This window comes from Plutella xylostella, chromosome 23 (genome assembly GCF_932276165.1).
Source record: "Plutella xylostella chromosome 23, ilPluXylo3.1, whole genome shotgun sequence".
In the NCBI taxonomy this organism is placed as follows: Eukaryota; Metazoa; Arthropoda; class Insecta; order Lepidoptera; family Plutellidae; genus Plutella; species Plutella xylostella.
Genome location: NC_064003.1, coordinates 937,749 through 960,212, shown reverse-complemented (window position 1 = coordinate 960,212; position 22,464 = coordinate 937,749). Strand labels below are relative to the sequence as shown.

Here is a 22,464-nt window from a genome sequence, read left to right as displayed (position 1 = left end):
CATAGACATAATTTGTATTACTGAGCATCACCTTAAAAATGATGACATGAATTTTAATGTAAAAAATTACAATGTTATTAGCTCATTTAATAGGAAATCGTTAGACAAAGGAGGATCATTAATATTTGTAAAGAAAAATTTAAAATGTAAGGATAGGAAAGATATTGTAAAATTATCGGTCGAAAGAATAGCTGAACTAGCTTGTGTTGAGATGGACAAGTATATAATTTTAAGCGTGTACAGGCCCCCCTCTTCTGACTATAAAGTATTTGAGAAAGTGATGGAGGATAGTCTTACCATCTTATCTAAGAGCTCAAAACAAGTGGTCGTGGTGGGAGATTTTAATATTGATTTATTAGTTGAGACTTCTATGAAATGTTGTATAATTAATTTGTTCAAGTCATATAATTTAAGTAATGTCTTCCTGGAACCTACCAGAATTACTCCCACCTCAGCCACTTGTATTGACAATATTTACTGTAATTGTGATTTTACTAATCATTCTGTAATCAATTGTTTACCATCCGACCACAGTGGGCAAATTATTACGTTTCCTTGTACTTTTGAACGTAAGTCAGCCACTTTCAAGTTCAGACCAGTAACATCATACAGAATTGATAAGTTTAAATCTCGATTGAACAGTAAACTTGGCTACTGTAGAAGCTCTGAAAGAAATCCCAATGATGCCTTTAAGGAAATATTTCAAGGTTTGTCTCAAGAATTTGAAAACGTGTTCACTAAGAAAGAAGTAGATGTTAATTGTAAACTAAGTCTTAATGACTGGGCAACATCGGGAATTTATAAGAGCAGACGTAAATTATATGATCTCTATGAACAGCGTACATTTACTCATGACGATAACTTTAGAGATTATGTAAAGAAATATACAAAGATATTCAAAGCCGTTTGCCACCAAGCTAAATCAGATTATATAAATAGAAAGATTAAAAACTCTAATAACAAGATTAAAACCGTATGGAATATCATTAATACTGAAACCGGGAAGAATAAACCACGTGATTTAAATTTTGAACTTAAAATTAATGATAAAATTGTTTCATCTAGTGAAGAAGTGGCTTCCGTCTTTGAAGATTTTTTCCGTAGTATACCGATAGCTACAACTGAGAACCTTGATTCATCTTGCGCTGAAGCTGAACGTTTGCTAAGAGGGAATGCACCGCCTTGCGATCTCGACTTTCAATTTCATGGTATAAATACACAGACCATAATTACCACTTATAAAGAATTAAATTTAAAAATGACAGAAGATTTATGGGGCATGTCCGTTAAAGTTATTAGTCATGTTATTGATATCCTAGCACCCCACTTGGCTAATCTTTTTAACAGATGCATTGAGGTCGGTGTATTCCCCGATTTGATGAAACTTAGTAAACTAATACCGCTTTTTAAATCTGGTGAGAAAAATGATCCCAATAATTTTAGGCCTGTATCAGTTTTGCCAGTACTGAGTAAAATATTTGAAAAAATTATGCTGCATCAAATGCTTTCGCACTTTAATATTCACGGCCTTCTCCATAACCAACAGTTCGGTTTCACCAAAGGTCGATCTACAACTGACGCTGGTGTCGCGTTGGTCAAACACATATTTAGTGCTTGGGAGGAACGTCTTGATGCTGTGGGTGTATTTTGCGATCTATCGAAAGCATTTGATTGTGTGGATCATGCCACTCTACTTATGAAACTTAAATATTATGGGCTAACTGGCAAAGCTCTTACATTATTGGAATCATACTTGAGCAACAGAACTCAACTAGTTGACATAAATGGAGTGCGTTCGGCTGGCTGTCCTGTCAGTATGGGTGTTCCCCAAGGCTCGATTTTAGGACCATTCTTGTTTCTTGTATATGTTAACGATTTACCGTTTTTGGTAGATAAATTATGTGAGATTGTATTGTTTGCTGATGATACTTCACTTATATTTAAGTTGAAGCGACAAGAAGTCAATTTTGACAATGCAAACAGTACTCTTTCCATAGTTGCTAATTGGTTCACTGTAAATAATTTAGCTCTTAACTCCAAGAAAACAAAATGTATTAAATTCACTTTGCCTAATGTAAGACAAGTAGAGACATATTTGACATTGAATAACGATAAGCTAGAGTTAGTAAATGAAACGGTATTCCTGGGTATTACAATTGACTCAAAGTTGCAATGGGGACCCCATATTGAGAGGATAGCCGGTAGATTGAGTTCTGCAGCTTATGCGGTTAGAACCATTAGACAGTTAACAGATTTAGATACAGCCAGGCTTGTGTATTTTAGTTATTTTCATAGTGTTATGTCTTACGGAATTCTATTGTGGGGACGAGCGGCTGACATTAATCAAATCTTTGTTCTGCAAAAACGAGCAATTCGAGCCATATATGTATTAGGGTCTAGAATTTCATTAAGAGATACGTTTAAGGAAATAGGTATACTAACTGTTCCATGCCAATATATCTATGAAAATATTATGTATGTTCGTAAAAACTTAAATTCATTTAGTAAAGTAGGAGCCACTCACGGTATTGAGACCAGAAACAAAAATAAGTTGCTTTTCCCCACACTCAGACCTTCGAAAACAAACACATCATTCATGGGGAACTGTATACGTTTTTATAATAAATTATCAAATGAAGCAATAAACCTTACTGAGCAAAAATTTAAGAATTATGTTAAAGCTACATTATGTAGTAAAGCTTACTATAGTATAAATGATTATTTAAACGTCAAAAACGCGTGGTCTTGTCCACCTCAGCTAAGGCTATTGAAAAAATGAAATGGATATAGGTACTTAAGTAAAATTGTAGGTACTAGATATAAGTAAAAATTGTAATAGATTATAAGGAAAAAGTTGAAAAGATGCTCGAGGAGTTTCTTTCGCCATTTCTTTCCTTCTCAATGACGGGGCCTTTGTGAAATGGTGGTAGATGACTATCGACAAATAATTGTAAAATTTTACGTCGATTAAACTATTTGAATTTGAATTTGAAATATATAAAGAATATAACGAACGGTAAGTGAAAATTCATGTGTCCCAAAACTTCTGTTCATCGCCGTGTCCTAAACATGATCAAGGATATTGTTTTACCTATGAACTTGGGTGCCCCCCTCAGTGCGCTAATGGTTTCTTACAAGTGTCGCCTAACTTCTCGACGTGGAAGGAGGTACATCGGTGCCCGCGTTTTTGCGTTATAGTGAAAATCAGTAAAAATTTTGGGGACTGGACATTTTTTCTTTCATTGCCGTGGATAGATATAACTTCTATAAAATTAAGTTTTTCTTCTAGAGTAAGCATTCAAAAGAAAGCTTTTTGAAAATATTTACCCTATAAAGTGTTTATTTCTTCGAATAGTTAATACTTTCTTAGTTATTTATATTTAATGCCTTAGTTTTCATCGCCATGCTTTCATTTCCGTGGCTTCCGTGGCCAATATTTGCTATGGCAATGAAAAAAAAGAAACGGCAATGAAAAAAATTTCATTGCCATGTCTTGTAAAATAATTTGTATTCATTGCCGTGGTTAGGTTATTCATTTCCGTGGCCAGGTCATTCATTTCCGTGACTTATGTTTTCATCGCCGTGGTATGTATGATTAGGCAAAGTAACATAATTATCTTTACCATCTTTTACCTGTAATACAGGTAATACCGATCACTGACATTACCTACCTAGTCAACTTACCTCTTTTTGCAGTGCGTTAAAATGGGTGCGTATCGCGATGTATAAAAACGAAATATATAATATTACATTAATAATAACAATCACAACATAATTATAATGAACGTTATGTATAAATAAGATCGGTCGTAGCTCAGTCGGGTAAGCGCCCGCTTCCCACGCCAATGATGCGGGTGCGAATTCCGGCGCTGACATGTACCAAATGTGTTCCTTTGAATTTAAATACAATGTATACCATCGCTCTTACGGTGAAGGAGAACATCGTGAAGAATCCTGCATATTTATATTCTGACCAACATGTGCACCTAACCGCACCTATCTTTATATTTTGGTGCTAGGTGTTTTGCCGGTGTTGTGTAATTCAGCACAGATTATGTCATATTATAGTATATTTTATGAATTTTACATAAAATGAACAGTATACAAATTGGATATTATACCTTATATATATTATACCTTATGAATTATTTTCGCCATGTATACTAACACTAGCTCTTAAGAATAAATTGTACATACTAACAACTATGGATCTTGTTAATCTGAAATAAATAAATTGAATTGAATATAGATGTTATAGGTAAGGTTTATTATATGCTGTGAACGTTATTAGTGTGAAATGAAACATTTTGTTTTATACGTCGCAATACGGACCCCAAAATGCTACTTAGAGAATTCCATAGTGTATTCTTATTTTTTTATACATACTGTCGTTTTTTCTTTCGTTCCAATATCTATCCAAATATTTCTGCCATACATACCTGTCAAAGTTTGCGTTTCACTCACAGTCTTTTTTAAAAATTGCAGTGGATTGATTCTTTCATTTCCATTGTATACAGTTCTTTCATTGCCGTGGAAGTTTGATTCATTGCCGTGGGCCTTTGTTTCATTACCGTGGACGCTTGTTTCATTGCCGTGAACGCATGTTTCATCGCCGTGGTACGAAATTTTTAATCATCCGTATCTTGTTAAGTTTTTAACTTATCTGCTACCCATTTAGTAAGCACACTAACATAAACAAAATTTTTAATAAAAGCGTTTTTCTAATATAAAAAACCTTAAGATAAAAAAGTCCACGGAAATGAAGATTTTTTAGGACTTGTTGAAATCCACCCATAAGTCCTTGATATCTACGAGTATCTCCAGCTTAGAATCGTCGATTTTGCTACGGCTGGTTGACAATTTTGTAATTAGGGTCCCTTCAAGTAGCAAAGACATTCGATCCCCGGTTTTGTTTTATAGCTTCTTCAATCCGCTTTGATGAGAACCTCTAGTTCTGACGGAATGGTCCAGCACAAGCCATTTGGTCTCCGTAAGTCAAAGAGTCTCGCCTGAAAGCTAAGACTTCCTTCCTGTGTGTTACATTGAACAGAACCTAGTGCCATCTTTCTGTGTTGCATTGATCACGTCGTTGCAGGATTCTTCAATGTCTGTAGTAGTTTCCAATACGTCAAATAAATGTTTAATCTCCAGCTGAAACCATTCGGACCCGGCAGTGGTCTGGCGGAGAGTTGGTCAGAGGGTGGACTTCATCAGTCGCCGTTCTTAAAGCTTTAGATCGATATTCAGAGTTCCTCTGAGTATACGGTGATTAAGCCGATTGATCTTTGAGATGTCTCTGAATATATGCCTCTTTATCAGTCATGATGATGAAATCGATTTCATTTTTCGTGACAGAGTCCGGCTTGCACCATGTCAACCTTCTTTGGGGCTTCTTTTTGAAGAAAGAGTTCATCAAGGAAAGCCCCTGCATTCTGCGAGGTTCCAACCTCCGCCCTCTGTCATTTCTATAAGGAGTTTTTTGTGTTTATGTTCACTTAATTTAGAGTAAATTTTGTTTTAACAGTCATTCTTGTTTTATTTTGTACTCTTATTGTTTCTAATAAATTATTCTGTGTTTTTTACAGCTTTACCATGTATTTAATAGTTCCTTAAATAGATTGTTATTTTTTTTTAAGGCGTATCAGCTCTCTTAAATTGAGAACATCCGGTAAATTACGCCATGGCAAAAGGGCGTATAAAATTCGAAAAAAATAGAAGCAGTTATAGTTTTGGTAATATTTTGCTATCAGTATATTAAATGATTTAAGTGTAAACCAAATAAAATATATATAATATAATTGGATAACAAATAAAAAAGTTTGTTTATACGCCCATTATTCCTATACATAATATTTATGATAAAAAAGGGATAGCGATACAATAATTTCCGTCAAGGCAGATAGACGTATACGCCATAAAATGTACTTAAAGCATATATATTATAAAAATTTTGTTTTAATTAAAACAAAGAATAATTAACTAAGGTTTATGCAAAATTATAGCAAGCTAGATTACTTATTAACAAAGTTATGATGTTTTTTTGCTCTCCTGAAAAGTAGGGTCGATGCAGATACGCCCCTCTGGCATGAAGCCCGCGATTTGTAACTTTTTAGTTGTTTTTATTTTATGAAATTGTATCCTGTTAGTAGTCGAGTTTTAGTTTATTAACATTTTTTATTTCAATTATTTTGGTGTTGTGATTTAAATACCCACAATATGCATATTTTTGTAATGAGCTAATCAAGCCCTTTCATTTGATAACCCACACGGCATAGTTGGAAAAATATTATTTTTTCGATCATCACTAACGTCACATAGCCTATAACCATCGCGCAATCAATACGCTTCTAACGATACCTCATACATCAATATCTTTCAAGCCGTTTAGGCTACAGGAGGGAACAAAGAAACAGACAAACACGCATACATACTGTTAGAAGGAATTATTCACAACAGCTTTGTGGCCGCACTCTTATCTCGAGGAATAACACAGAATAGAAGAAAGTTGTCTATGACATGTCTTGTCTATGGACTGAGCGTTCTCTGACGTTTACCGGCATCTTGTTCACAGATTAGACAGCCTATGTATAGTGCCACAAACTTATCTGTTCCGGTGAGAGCGAACTAAATTGGTCCATATAATCTATGTCAATATGAAATTCATAATGAGGTATGGACCAATTTAGTTCGCTCTCACCGGAACAGATAAGTTTGTGGCACTATACTATAGTACAGATAGGTATCTGCCATAGAACAGTCCGGTCGTTAGTGAGCTTGTACACCCCACCCTGGATGACAGATGTCAGTTTTAAGCCCTCACATTGAAATGATTGCATTATATACTCTTTGTTTTATTTTTTTTTACGGTGGCCGCTAGATGGCTCTGTTTCAGTTTTTATTATACCCAGTAATAAAACAAAGCTGTAAATCTCCTGTAAATGAAACGAAAGTAGGTACAACTTATACAACAATTTATTATAAATAACAAATGTTACTATCACTACATGAATAAGTGTTACAAAAGGAACAAAAATATATAACTTTTCTTTGTACAAGAGGGTACATAATTAACTTATCAATATTCTATACAATAATAAAATAAGCGTTGTGGTATTATTTTGTACAATAAGGTTAAAACAGTTAATAAAACAATGATTACATAGGTATATTAAAGATCCATAGTGCAATTTACCTAAATTAAATTTATTAATAGAGCAAGTACAAAAATACAGCTTTAAATTTAACTAAATATCGGTCACTTATGAATTAACAACTTAAGTAAACTAAAACAGTTTTAAAATAACTAAATTAATAGCACTTAAAATTAATTTACCACTTACAATGCACAAACAAAAATATACATCACCTAATTATAAAAAATACATTCTTCAGCGATTGCCAATATTTACCAAAATTTAATAAATACTTATGATTTGTGCTTGTACAAAAATAAAGCTTAAAAACTGAATAAGTGCCTTTTACAATGAATTAACAACTTAAATATATTATATGTTATTCAAAATAGTAAGTAAACAAAAATACAGTTAAGACATTAACAAAGTCACTTAAAATTAATTTACAACTTCAAATTCATTAACATAATAACAGCTAATTAATCATTAACTTATTATAAAAAAAATACAATTCATGTTAAATAAGTGAATTAAAAATAATAACAATGTAAAATCTTATAAAATATATCAACTAACTAATACTGCTAGGCGATCTGAAACAAAAAATACGATTTAACAATGATTATAAAGTCAACCTACTTTTTAACTCTTAACGTAGTATATTTTTTAAATGCAATTTCTTGCATAGGGGTCATAGATGATGATGACATTTTGCCTAAAAATGACCCTTTCATAATTTTATTGATACAATTGCACCAATTGTGAATTTGAACTCGGCACACCAGACTGACAAACATATCTAGTAGTTCTCGACAATGCTGACTACATCCCAACCAGCTTACATCTGCTGATTTTAGAAATTCTACTTTAATATATTTTACTACACTCTTTTGGTGACTATGATATTCTAAATATTGATTAATGCAAGTTACTAATTTCCGGAACAAAATGATAAATTTAGTATTTGGATACTTTAAGTTTCTTCCCTTTAAAAGCCTACGCTCTCTTTGTGTAACCCAGTCATGTACATCAGTAATTTCGGTAGTCAACATTGTTTTTCGACAATCAGTGCAAGGTATCTTTTTAATAAGTTGGCGTGATACAAATCCGGCAGTGAAGGCAGAAGAGCGGACGTTCTGCGTCTCCTCGCGCGCCTGCTGCAGCAGCGACGGCGACGGAGATGCTCGCGGCTCACGGGAAGGGCCTGCAACAGGCAAACTAGCTGGAGCACCATGGACTTCGAACATTAATCCCTTATTAAAGATAGCCTCCCCCATATCCTCCTCGCAATTAGAGTTCGGAGAATGTGGGCCGAGGACATCAGTCACTAACAGAGACTTAAAGGAGCAGATGAACGAATAAGGGTCAGGATTAACATTCCTATAATTAAGTGCGCGTATTCGGCCAAAAAAATTCTCTAACGGGTCCTGATTTAAATTACGAGTGTAAAAAAAGCTTACACCCATATCTTTAAGCTCAACCCACAAATTTATAAAACTTTCTAATGTTGTTATCCAGTTTTTTACACTGGGTACCCTTTTTCGATCACCAACATTAGTATCTACATAGTATAGATCCTGCAAAACTCTAATACTCTCCTTCCAAAAGTCCAGATGTTTGCACTCTCCATTTATTTCTTTAACCGGTCCTCGCATCTTGCCGGGAGCCGAGCCACCACGGGACCTGTAATTTATCAAATTTTACTTACATATTTATTCTCGAAAATATTTGAAGTGTAGGTATTGTTCAGATAAATATCAAAACTATATCCATGTTCCATCCTGATTCATGAAATTTTGACGCTCTACCTTACCTATGAATTTTTTCCACGTGGGCAAAGAGGAAAACACCATGAGGAAACTTGTAATTGGTATGATCATATATTTTTTATTCGCGCAAAATAATATTTGAAGTTAAAGCAATACAAAAGCAATGTTATGATATATTTTCGATATCTATAATAGTTTTAGCGATATAGGTTTTTAAATGTTTCCTGTTTCACAATGTCTGATAATGGCTACCTGTCGGTTAAAATACAAGCTGTCACACTCTATCATTATTTTTTAGACAGTGACAGCATTAAAAGACAGGCCATTATCCAGACATTGTGAAACAGGCCCTTATTACTATAGCATTTTTAATATTTATATAGGTATTTACCCGTTCACGCTGTCAAATACTCGATCAAAAAATAGGACTGCTTCCGCAGTATTCTTCATGGTTGAACTAACCAACGAACCATCTGCATGCGTGCCTGAGGGAAAAAATATAATTTAATGAGTATGCTATTAATCGTAACATATTAATAGCGCTCCTAAAGTAGCTCAGAGTGCTATGGAGACAGCTATGCTTAAGGTTTCTCTGATGGATCGTATCAGAAATGAGGTTATCCGTTAGAGGACTAAGGTTACCGATATAGCTGTCAAATATGCAATCTTAAGTCTGCTGGTCATATCTGCCGAAAAACCGATAACCGTTAGGGTATACGTGTTCTCGAGTGGAGACCAGGAACAGGCAAATGCAGCGTGGGACGCCCTCCTACCAGCTGGACCGACGACCTTAGGCGGGTAGCCGGTAGTGGCTGGATGCGGAAGGCCGGGGACAGAGTGTTTTGGCGCTCCTTGGGAGAGGTCTATGTCCAGCAGTGGATTAGCTGACGATGATGATGACATTATGCCCTCTAAAGCATCCATCACAGCACTACCGAGGTGCATATAATGATACCTGATCTTCATACAGTGAAATTAGGGCCTCCCCGAAAATAACCCAATTTTCGTGGTCCATACGCTTGGCGGGCGCGTTGGAGAAATTACTTAACATTAATTATAAAATGATTTTTTAAACAAATATGTACCCCTGCCGGTCGAACTCAGAACCCTTGGCACAGCGGTCAAAAGTTAGAAACCAATGCGCATCAGGTCGTCATCTCCGGCACGGGTCTCATTCCAATGAAGGAAGGGTTTAGGCCTAATGCACCACGCTGGCCTAGTGCGGGTTGGTGATTGTGCTGAGAGAGTTACCGGGTAAGTGGGCAACCAGATGTTTTCAAGCTGCCCAAAGGCCTTCTCTGACTAGGTTTAATGATCTGCCTATTATCTTACACTAATAATAACCATTTAGCACTAGAATAATATTTGAAAAATAGCCTATAGTAGAGAACAACACTTTTTATTGCAGATATTTGAACATTTTCATCGACGTGATGAAAATAACAAGTCTTTAGTAGTTTAATAAACGAAAATATACAAACCATAATTGGATGTAAACAAGAGCATTGCAGCGGTTCGCTCGCTGAGGACTTGTGTACAGTTTTTAACTTTCATTTTCCTTATTTTATCTGGGATGACATGTTCATCTGTTAATTTATGAAGCATTCTAATTTCTCCTACGTGGCAGTCATTTTTGTACACTTCGACAATGTCACTCCATCTAGCTATATTTCCTTTAAACATCATATCTTTGTTTAAAAAGTTATTCCGTATCCCTTTAATGAGGTGCGGAGGGTCGAAAATTATGTTCAGCGCATGACCATCAATCTCCACTTTGTTATCTGAAAAAGACATAGGATTTTTTATAGTTAAAGTGTAGGAACATCTCACACACAGCCATTCATCTAAACTAGGGAGAGACTGTAATATAGGTATCGAACAGCTGATATATCTAAACAGATACATGGGTACATATTAACTCCCAAGACCAGAGTATCTGACATTAAAACAAATTACCGGCCCGGTCTGTAATCGAACTTAGGACCTTCGGGATAGCAATCAGGGTCACTAACTACTACAGCAAAGTTTCAAAATCCCACTTTAAAACAGAGTTGTCGCTCACTCTCAATATTAACAATTATGGAATAAGAGAGGTTATCGCGAGTTAGTACCCTACATCTATATTCTTGCTAGATATTGTACACCCTTCATGTGGCATCGAGGCCGTAAGACACCTGTGTATAGTCATATTTTGGACAGTTAGGAATTCCAGGTACTTACTTGGGGGATCATTACGGAGCAATTGACATCTGCGAGTATCTGCTCGCATACTGTTCATGCAGGATTGAAACGTCGACCCTTGGTCGCATACTAGCGCTTTTGGAAGAAGTCCCGTTTGAGAGACAGCAGTTACTACTTCCTGCAATATTGGAAACATATTTATTTATAAATGGCAGTAATGTTTTTAAATATTACAACTTAAAGTTGTAACTTCATATCCCTGATTGTTACAATACATAATTTTAACAGGGCGGAAAGATTGAACGGGTTGGAGAGAAACTACCTTAAATGTTAATTTAACCTTGATGTCATTTAATTAAATTTAATTAAAAATAAATAAGTAAGTACCTTTAAAATGTTTTTCAACTTAATAGTTGGAGTTGTTCCTTCACATAAATAATAAGCTATGGGCTGTCTCCATGAAGTGCATATACCTCGAACCATAAAAACAAGGGCATGATCGCATAGTTTCCTTTCCACTTCGGCACCAAAATTCACAAAACCGTCAATGCGATCTTCAGATTCTAAGAATGTCAAATGAGGTGTCAACGCCACTTCATCAAACACAATGGAACAGCACTTTTTTTTGTCATCCCAATTCCGAACTGACTCCTTTAGTTGTGTAAATATGTTTTCATTTATTCCCGGTGCAAGAGAAATATGATGAGTAAATTTTCTTAGAGTGCGCCTGCTAGGCAAGATAAATATCTTGTGCAGCAATTTATATCCTTTCGGACTTTGCTTTTGGAGTGATAGAGCCAAGAGTTTCTGTTCAGTTGTGAACCTCCGTCTTTTTATGTGTTTATTGGCGAGCGTGACCTGCATTTTAAGGAATGTCTTGGCTTGAGGAGTCAGTTTCTCTACAAGCTCAGAAAAAGATTTGTTCTGATTTAGTTTTTCAGCTTTTTCTATTCGCTCCTGGTATGACTGAACTATACGGCGACGGGATTTCAGTATAGTCGAGCATTTTTGGTACATTTTCTTGCATCTGGGGGTTAATTGTTGTACACTTTTTATAAGTCTTTTCCTTGCCGTCTTGGTTTCTGAAAAGTAGAAAATAAAATATTTTAGTATTTTACTTAAAATAATAAATACCTTTAGATAGTATTATTCGAACTAAGAACTAATAATAGGCGGATTTATAGCTAAAAAAAAACGATACCCTACCTGGACCTTAAATCGAAAGAGTATTTTTGATTAAATTGGGGAGTGTTTTTTTCTAATAAATAAATATAATACACTAACTTCTCCGCCAGCTTCGCTTCTGGGATAAAAAGTGCATAAAAACTTAAATCACTCTACGTCGTAGGCTTACCTAATGTCACATTGGACCTTCTTGAACAGCTAGGAGATATGACTTCCGGAATACGAACAGTACATTCTGCGGTCGTAATATCATCAGGAATGGTCCCTGAAACTGAAAACAGTGATTTTCAGAAGTAATAGAGTTAAATCTCTCTTTTTGGGAAGAAATAAATTGGTCAATTCGACAGAAGTAGAATGTAGAATTCCAAATTTTAATGTAGGATTTTCGAAACAAAGCTCTTGGGCAAAACCTAGAATAGTTGCAGTTGAGTTGAATCAATAGTTTAATTATCAAATATGAAATTGGCAATACCTAAAAAAAATGTAGTGAACTACTTACTGTCTGTTGCTGCGGATATGTTAAAATTATCTAACTCTCTCTGCGAGTTAGAACCACACGAGCCATTAGTGTCGTTACCATCTAAAATTAGAAATAGTTTTTTTTAATTAAGATTATAATAATAGGTTTTTCTAAAATGTAATCAAAATAATAGGTTTGTTCTATCTAACATAAGTCTTTTGCTAAAAACTATTGCTACAACTAATATTTTTTTTTAAATCTCGGATACTGATTTGACGGTTCATCAATGATTCAAATTCTGAACGGTTCATCAACAGCCGATTGTCCTGCCGATATGTCACCGAACGAACGATATTTCACCTGAACTTAGTATCCGAGATTAAAAAACAGGTTTCTAAAAGTTTCTAAGGTACTTTAGTTTTCTTTCAGTGCATATACTTTATATTATACTTGCTACTATTATAGTGTGACCATTACCGCTGTGCACTGCGGGGGACGTGCGGGGCGGGGCCGCCACGAGCGTGCCAGACGAAGTAGCCGATTTCTCCTACCGTCTCGCCGCGCGCATGCCTTAGGGCGGTAATGGTCATACTAACTATAATACTACACTACTGTATGCACTGCTTACTACAATAACTATCATACAATAATACATTCGATTGCACGGATTGCACCATACTTTGATTGTGTCTTTTAATCAAAATATTATTAAACAAGTAATCTACAGCTAAAATGAATGGTTAAATAAGAAATTCATCATTTTTGCTAGTAAGTATTCCATTGTTTGTTATGTTTCATTTTAAAACCTAATTTTTAAATAAATTCTAATAAAAAGACACACAAAGATTGTTTACCTTTAGTGCCAAGTAAGGACAAATGGATTATACTAGAAATATATACATACACACAATAAAATAACAACTACTAGGTAATTATAATTAAAGTGAAGTACCAGTATTAAACTTCTTTTTTTTATTGGGTGGCAGTGCATATGAATGCTCAAGGTTCACTGTATTTAACACTTTTATAATGTCTTCCACTGTAATATAAACAATTACTTAACAAAAATTCAAATTAAGATAGGGTATGTCTTAGATAATAATTAGGTATAATGTAAGTAATAAATAGTATGTTACGAGTACATACGTTCTGATCCTGACAGATGCCTTTTGGTAGTTTCCAGAGGTGCATTGAGAGGTATTTTCTTTGCATAATCGTGATCCCATTTAGCATGCATGGAGTGGAAATCTATAAAATAAAATGTAAAACAATGATAATTATAATAATCATTCAATAGGAAACAAGATTCAACATAGTTTATAAAATCTGCAACTGCATTGGTGGTATGCTCTATTAAGAAATACTGGTAAATGTAGCATGTGACACCCTCAAGCCTGAAATTTTTACAAGTAGGGTATGATAATGAAGGAAGAATCATAGGAAGTGATGAATGAGGAGCTCCTTGAAAGTGAGTGGCATATGGGCAACTATTACATTAACCAAAACTTGAGTTTTTTTTTAATGTTGGCAGACTGATGCTGTGAGTCATTTTATTATTTTAACTAAACAATTTCACTCTAATTGACTCTATATTAGTAAGTAGGTTACTACTACTTACTTTCATATTTTGGCTTGCCAGATGAAATTTCCTCAGCTGTAAATAAAGATGGTACAGCCATGTAGTGCCTCCTTCCTCTTGTGAAACTTTTGGGTTCAAAATGCTTCAAACACACCTGAAATTTTCAATCATGTTAGACATAAGTATTACACATAAAAATTGATTGTATCCAAGGGTGATGTACCAACTGAATGTTAAATAAATGTATCCATGCCATCTAGAACACCCTGGGCAGTCAGTGACAACATATTATCTGACTGGCTAATCCTTTCACCCCGGGGACATGTGACACTAACACCAAAACCAGTATGAAATGTATCTTACTGATATACCTAAAAGATAAGGAGTGATGGTAGCTCAATCCGGTAAGCGCCCACTTCTCACACCAGAGATGTGGGTTCAAATCCAATAGGTATAGGTAGGTAAGTACCAATGAGTTCTTTGAATTTCAATACAATGTATAATCTTATGGCGAAGGGAAACACTGTGAGGAATCCTGTACAATATGTCTAGATTGTGTACCCTAAGTACATTGTAGTCATTCAAAGACGGCTATATAGTACAAATATTCAGCGAAAAGCGGGTGGCTCGCTTTCGAGTCACCTCTGACTACACCTTTGGGGACTACAGTCATCAGCATATTGTGTAAGTATGAATATACATTATATATTGTATAAGATAAGTAGATAATAAGCCTCATGTGTTATATTAGGTACTGATAAGAATGCAAACTTACAACTTTTTCCCTGAGACGATATCTAGGTAGGCCCATCAACCCGGAACAATATGGTTTGAGAGTGTCCAACCAAACATCTGAAACTCGAGGGTCATGCGGCCACCGGGAGGTTTTAGATCCCACATCAGATTTGCAGCCATCTACGACGCACTTGCGAATCCGAATCATGTCAGACAGCTGAAAGACAATCAAAGATAAGAATCAAGAATACATACAAAGGTTACTTAAACTTATGAAAAGGGTATTGTCTACTTGGTGATAACTTACGGAAAAGTGGAAATTATTGGAGGTGTAAGACTGGTCACAAGGCTGATGATGGCTGAGGGAAGACGCAGGTCACAAACGGAGGGAAAACCTTAACACGCTGACTTTGGACGAAGTTCTGTAATCAGTCACAAAAAACAACAAGCAAAACAAATAGATTAGTAGCAAAAGAACAGTGTCCTTTCAATGATAAAAAGAATTAAAATTTGCATCAATAAGTGAATATTGTAAGCAAATTGTAATTTTTTCGTAAAGTCTCCGCTATAGAAATAGTGAGACAAAACAAAATGGCGGGAAAGCCAGGAAAATTCAAGCGTCAGTCAGATAGAAAAATAACGGCGAAAATTTGATTTTGTACACAGAACAAATTAAAGAAAGTATGTTCTCGATGCAGTCGTATAAATAACTTACAAGATTGAATAAATTATTTTCACTTACAAAAATAACTTAACAATTATATTGTAATATTATAACTTACCTAACTTATTATTTAATAATGTATTTTTTTAATACATTATATTTTATGGGATCGATTCTGTTCTTTCAACTGATATCAAAATACACCGTTTTAAGTTTAAATAGGATGAAAAGTTAGGACATTTTCAACAGTTGAAAATCAAAAGGTCTTTTAGCTTGAAAAATTGATAAAACAGAAAAAATATTTTATATTAAAAAAAAAATATATTTGTTTTTGGTTCTATCATTTCCACTCGAATTACAAGTAGCCAATGGGAGCGGAGCCGTTTTCGTCTAGCCAATCAGCATGCTAAGGTTTTTTTTTTTTAATTGACTAAGATAAAGGATTTATACAGCCAGAGTCCCCCCCGTGATCTTGTTCTCAAGCATAAATTGCGCATGGCTTCATGATTTTAATTTAAGCGAATCCTAGAAAATATAACATAGTAAGTCAATATTTTAACGCTTAAAAGATTCAGAAGTGAGATTGGGCCTTCCGCCACTAAAATTTTCATGTTTAAAAGTAAAGTTCATCATTTTCCATATTTCTGTTAAAACCGCAAAAATAATTTATTGTTTTGGTAAAATAAAGACCAATTTCAGTTATAAAACGCTTACATTGTGCATTTTGGTGTGTAATACGAATTTAAAAACCAATCCTGTGTGCGGGAATAGACGCTTTGTTGTTTTATAAAAATAAAATATCTTACGATCACGACGAACTAACCTTAAAGTTACTAACCTATTTTGTGTTGTGCATTGTGAATTGTGCTTTAAACCTGCTGGTGGTGAAACAGTAAGACTGTTGGATTGTTGCTATTATTGCATTGAGTTGCCCATGCAAGTTTGGTGAGCTGTAAATAACCTATTAACTATTCTACTGTAAATACCTTGTGCCTCCTGAAAGATCATTGACAATTATTTCGTGTGCCTATTGTAAATACTGTGTTCTAATTGATTGACTGTGTTCTAATTGATTGCCTGTGTCCTTATTTTGTGTGTGCCTAATTGTAAATACTGTGCCCTTGCTATTTCTAAACAACTACTTAGTGTGTGCATAAATTAACAATAATTGCTGAACTTTATTAACTTAGTGCTTAAATAACTAGGACATACTTGAAGTAGTAAGTTTTGAGCAACATTTAATTAAGTGGGCAAAGCTTAAGCTTAAATTAACAATTACTTAAAGGTGTGATTATTTAAAACTAATGGGGCGGAATAAAAATAAGAAGCGCTCACATAGCAGTTCTAGTTCATCCTCTTCAAGCAATAATAATAAGAAGAGATATAAATCTAAGTTAAGGGAGAAAGACAGACGTATTGATGCATTGGAAGATGTAATCAAGGTGCTAAGGAATAGTGAGGCCATTGGATAAGTGTAGTATACCAAGAAGTTTAGACGACCGAATGGCGTAGTGGTTAGTGACCTGACTACTGAGCCGATGGTCCCGGGTCCGATTCCCGGCTGGGGCAGATATTTGTTTAAAGACAGATATTTGTACTCGGGTCTTGGGTGTTGATATTTATATTTAGTATCTATCTATCTATGTATTTGTGTAGATATATCAGCTGTCCGACACCCATAACACAGGTTCTGCCTAGCTTGGGGTCGGATGGCCGTGTGTGAGATGTCCCCACATATTTATTTAGTTAGAAAATTGGTTAATCTGTCACATTGAATTTGATTGGGAATTAAACTAAGAAAAGACAGTCATAAAGTACAAGCAATATTGTATGTTATTTTATAAAGCAGAAGTTTTAATTAATACTAATGTTTGTATTAAATATTGTTACTAAATTGGTAAAGTCTCCAACGTCCAGTAATTTAAGTCAAGTAATAATAATAATGGAAATAAAATAGCTTAAATTAAGTTATGATTGATATGATAAATACACAACAGAACTGCTGAGGTAACTTATTGAACAGTAATGCCTGAGGGAAGCTTTTCATCAGAGGAATACTTGACTGAGCAATGAGTCCTATACAGAATACTTAATTAAGTGTGCTTGCCTTCGGGGCCTCATCACACCAAAATCATATCATTATTATTGTGCTTGCCTTCGGGGCCTACATAGCATAAGTGTGCTTGCCTTCGGGGCCTACACAGCATAAGTGTGCTTGCCTTTGGGGCCTACACAGCATAAGCGTGCTTGCCTTCGGGGCCTACACAGCATAAGTGTGCTTGCCTTTGGGGCCTACATAGCATAATCGTGCTTGCCTTCGGGGCCTACACAGCATAAGTGTGCTTGCCTTTGGGGCCTACACAGCACAAATGTGTTGCCTACGGGGCCTAGACACTATGCCTATGGGGCCTGAACATGTTGCCTGTGGGGCCTAGACATAATGCCTACGGGGCCTGGACATAATGCCTACGGGGCCTAGACTAATGCCTACGGGGTCTAGACAATGCCTACGGGGCCTAGACATAATGCCTACGGGGCCTAGACATAATGCCTTCGGGGCCTAGACATAATGCCTTCGGGGCCTAGACTCAATGCCTACGGGGCCTAGACACAATGCCTACGGTGCCTGAAGATGTTGCCTACAGGGCCCAGACACAATGCCTACGGGGCTTAACATGTTGCCTGTGGGGCCAACGCTCATTACCTTCGGCGCCTACTAACATTGCCTTCTGGGCTTAGAGCTTGGGGTAACGTGATACTCACAGCTTGGGGGCCTACGCATGTTGTCTACGGGGCCTATATGTTGCCTGCAGAACTTTTCAGAGCTATGAAGAATCTCATTGTAAGCATGAGCATCAACTACTCCTACGAGGACGCAGGAGAATCAGGATGGCCGAACTGTTAGAAGGAATTATTCACAACAGCTTTGTGGCCGCACTCTTATCTCGAGGAATAACACAGAATAGAAGAAAGTTGTCTATGACATGTCTTGTCTATGGACTGAGCGTTCTCTGACGTTTACCGGCATCTTGTTCTCAAGCATAAATTGCGCATGGCTTCATGATTTTAATTTAAGCGAATCCTAGAAAATATAACATAGTAAGTCAATATTTTAACGCTTAAAAATACATACAAACATACAATCTAAAAACGGTTCTACCTTTTTTGGCCTAAAATAGATTTTTCTAATCTCGTATTGCATAGTAACGTTTGGTCAAAGTCTCGTTTCGCCGAAAATCGTACGGCATTAATCTCGTTTAGTAAAAAGTTATTTTGCATAATCTTTTTTAGCCTAATAATGATATGGTCAAATCTTGAATAGTCTAATAATGCTATGGCACATGTTATACAAAATAATCCCTACATAGCGCAAACTGGTGCCTAGATCAAATAATATTACAATATTATGTATTGTTTCCGCTATGTGGGAGACGCTCCGCTCCGCTTCGCTGCGCTCCGCTTCGCTGCGCTCCGTTTTGCTTTTGACGAACATGTGCACCTAACACGCTCCTCCTCGCTTTGCTCGTCGTCGCACCTATCTTTAGGTTTCGATCCCATGGGATTTAATGGCGTTTATAATCGTTAAAATGTTCATTCGATATCGTGATTTTCGGAATGTAGGTAAATTTGTACATTTACTACATTATATTTATTTTTTTAACATAATATTAGGAGAAATAAAATTATACCTTCACTAAAATTAATTTGAGCAAACGATACTTAGATGTTTCAAGATTGTGCCAAAAGAGTTTTAGGCGAAACGAGCCTTAGGCCACATAAGTCTTGGCGAAGTCATGATTCGGCTAAAAAAGTTTAGACCTTACGAGTTATGCGAAACGACTTTTGGGCAATAAAGATTAGGCTTAGTATAGCCCTTTTGCGACACTCTGTATTTACTTTGCTTTGTCGTCGGGGTTCAGTTGGCTGGAGGATGTCCGAAACTTATTATCTACACTTTAATACTTGTAGTTACCTTTCTACAAGTAAATAGCACATTTGTTTGAGAACGCTAATCGGGTTCCGATTCCGAGTATGGAGTAAAGTGGCACCCTATTAATTTCTACTCTTTCCTGGTGCCTACCAGTGTAAGTAAAAATTATACTTACCCTAAAATCACCCAAAATGTACTTGAACATAATTGTCAATAAAGTTGGCGAGTAAAAGTTTATCGACCCACTGTAAAAACTTACATGTGTGCGTGTCACTGCGTGTGCTGTGTGAAGAGCATTGAAAACCCAAATTTGGCGCGGCACGTCACCTGTACCGGCCCTTAAATAAAGGGAAACGTACTTTACAAAAAAAACGATATAAAAAAAACAAATATCTTTATTAAAAATTTAATAATTGACCTTAAAATACATCGAAGACAAAAGTTTCACTAAGGGAAGGTCTACAGAAAACATAGTCTGAAAGTCTGAATATCAAGATCCCGATACTCGTAACAATGTGAATTGAGTGAAATGTGTGTTGCATCATTGGTCTCGCTTCGTTTCTATCTATATAATCTGCAAAATGTGAGATCCTCGTGTAAACTGCAATACTATTTTGTTTTTCAAATTGTTCCATTTCACCAGCTACAACTCCTACTAGGATGCCAAATGATGATTCTCCTTCTTCTCCGGTGTTGATGCAAAACAACGGTCCTCCGGAGTCACCCTAGGAATAAAAACTTATACAGATTTATTAATATACTAGCTGTTCCCGCGAGCTTCACTTCACCTTAAAAAGTTTTCCTGTGGGAATTCCGCAATAAATAGTAGCCTATGTGTTAACCCAGGGTGTCAGCTAATTCCATACCAAATTTCATTAAAATCGGTTTAGCCGTTTTGACGTGAAGTAGTAACAAACATACACACACACATAATATTCACACATACACACACAAGTCGCTTTTATAATACTATTATATTAAGTAGGAAGTAGGATTCTCATTACTATCATATCATCATAAGCACGACCACTGTTGCTGGAAAGAATAGTACCTAAGCATAATATTTCCTTAATATTTGTTTTCTAATAAAATTTAAAGCTTTTTTAAACATTCAGAGAATCTTGGATTCCATCGTTGGCTGGTCAGAGCACATATTATAAGTGTACTTAACGTAAACGGATCGCCTTTCTTTTCTTCTATCGCGAGCTCGCGAAAACGCCTGGATGATAGTAGGTAGAAAAGAAAGACGATCCGTTTACGTTACGCATAGGCCCAATGATTTCAAAAGGAAGGATACGCCCTTCAGAACATTTTACTCAAACCTTCTTCATACAAGCAAAATAACTGCCATCTGTCATAATTTGTTGGAACTACGTCAGAGCCGAGCTACTTATCCTGACGACGCAACCTTGTACGTGCGTTCATATTTTACCGTCACCGGACAGTAAGTACATAATAATATGAGTGAGTTGCTTGCGGACGTCCGTACAAGGTTACATCGTGCGGCCATTGTAGACTTTGGTAGTAAAATAATTATCGCTTTAAAATGTGTTCATTTATTAATTAAGGATGATACGATATTCCATATTCCTTTTTGACCTTCGTATCATACTTTTTGTAGCCTTTCACAACAAAAATAGGCATATTTACACAAGAAACAAAGACTCATCTCTCCGTCACAGACAACTGTCGACTGAGGACCGTTGGCCCTAAAATGTCTATTTTAGGGCCAACGCGCGGGTGCCATTTTCTTGAGTGGTTTGGCCTGTCCTTACGCAGTAATATATATGTCAATGCATAGGCCCTTCTCCCATTACGATAGGTACTTGTAGGGTACGATACTCGAGTATAATACTAGTTGGATACTTAATTTTTTTATGTTTTAATTTGTCTTGCAACAGTTGTCTGGAACGCTTTTATGTATAAGACCGCCATTTGTGCATCTCTATTATTTAAGTTAGATTTAAGTTTTTTTATGGTATGCAAGTATAGATTATTGTGTTGTGTTGTGTTGTATTGTAATAAGTCATTGATTATTTTGGTTGTTTGTGAACAATCAGGATTTAATTCATAGAGAAAAAATAAATAATTGTGATTTAATTTGAAACAGCGGTCATCTGTCAATTCGAGACACAAATTATTATTTCTGAAGTGTTGTCTGTGGTTAGACGACTGAATGGCGTAGTGGTTAATGGTTAATGACGCTGACTACTGAGCCGAAGGGCCCGGGTTCGATTCCCGGCTGGGGCAGATATTTGTTTAAACACAGATATTTGTTCTCGGGTCTTGGATGTGCCCGTGAAATGGCAATAGGCCCGCCCCCTATTACATTGGGACCAACATAAACTCTGGCGAAAAGTGGGTGCAGCAATGCACCTCTGCCTACCCCGCAAGGGAGTACATTAGTAGTAGCGAAGTCCGATTGCAGTCCAATAATTGCAGTCGGCGTGCAGTCGTGTGAACTCGGACTTCGCGTTTGGTTTGCAGTCCTATTGCAGATAAGTTTTTTTGAGTAATAGGTACCTGAAGAGCTAGTACGGAGCGCATTTAAGGGTCTGCAATAGGGAATCGAGGGTTGGCATTGTCATAGAATTATGTAGTAAATGATGCTCTACAGCCTTGAAAAAAATCACACAGGTTGTTGAAGAGTCTAGCTAGGTGCTGAATCATTCGAATTTAAGTAAATGATTATGGATAACTGTAAATTAATTTCAGAATATCAAGAAAAACCAGTCAATCACACTCCCGTATTGTAACAACTGTGTCGTAATTATTAAGAATTTTCATATGATTTTTATCATATTATAAAGTTAAAGGCTTGGACTAG

The 22,464-nt window shown here is 35.9% G+C and overlaps 2 protein-coding genes across 6 annotated transcripts in view; both read right to left on the bottom strand.

Moving 5' to 3' along the window:
• LOC105397812 (venom peptide isomerase heavy chain) overlaps positions 1 to 22,464 on the bottom strand; it is a 90,872-nt gene that overhangs the window by 54,559 nt on the left and 13,849 nt on the right. Inside the window, exon 6 of one of the 4 annotated variants that reach the window (XM_048629646.1) lies at positions 20,015 to 20,362. The exons of 2 other annotated variants lie outside the window; for them this stretch is intronic. In XM_048629646.1, the coding sequence (XP_048485603.1) occupies positions 20,057 to 20,362 (306 nt within the window). In that variant the 3' untranslated portion in view covers positions 20,015 to 20,056. Of the gene's footprint in view, positions 1 to 20,014; positions 20,376 to 22,464 lie in introns of those variants that run through there. One more of the 4 variants, XM_048629647.1, reaches the window with a different exon arrangement.
• On the bottom strand, positions 6,955 to 15,809 carry LOC119691749. 2 transcript variants are annotated; one of them, XM_048629641.1, is made up of 12 exons: positions 15,350 to 15,809; positions 15,083 to 15,259; positions 14,347 to 14,461; positions 13,875 to 13,976; positions 13,681 to 13,767; positions 12,768 to 12,848; positions 12,438 to 12,539; positions 11,471 to 12,165; positions 11,123 to 11,261; positions 10,384 to 10,683; positions 9,294 to 9,387; positions 6,955 to 8,816 (listed from the first exon to the last, which is right to left on the bottom strand). In XM_048629641.1, the coding sequence occupies exons 2-12, from the start codon at positions 15,248 to 15,250 to the stop codon at positions 7,769 to 7,771; spliced, it is 2,931 nt and encodes a 976-aa protein (XP_048485598.1). In that variant the 5' UTR covers positions 15,251 to 15,259; positions 15,350 to 15,809; the 3' UTR covers positions 6,955 to 7,768. The 2 variants fall into 2 exon arrangements, with proteins under 2 accessions (XP_048485598.1, XP_048485599.1); XM_048629642.1 differs by lacking the exon at positions 13,681 to 13,767 and having other exon boundaries at positions 15,350 to 15,808.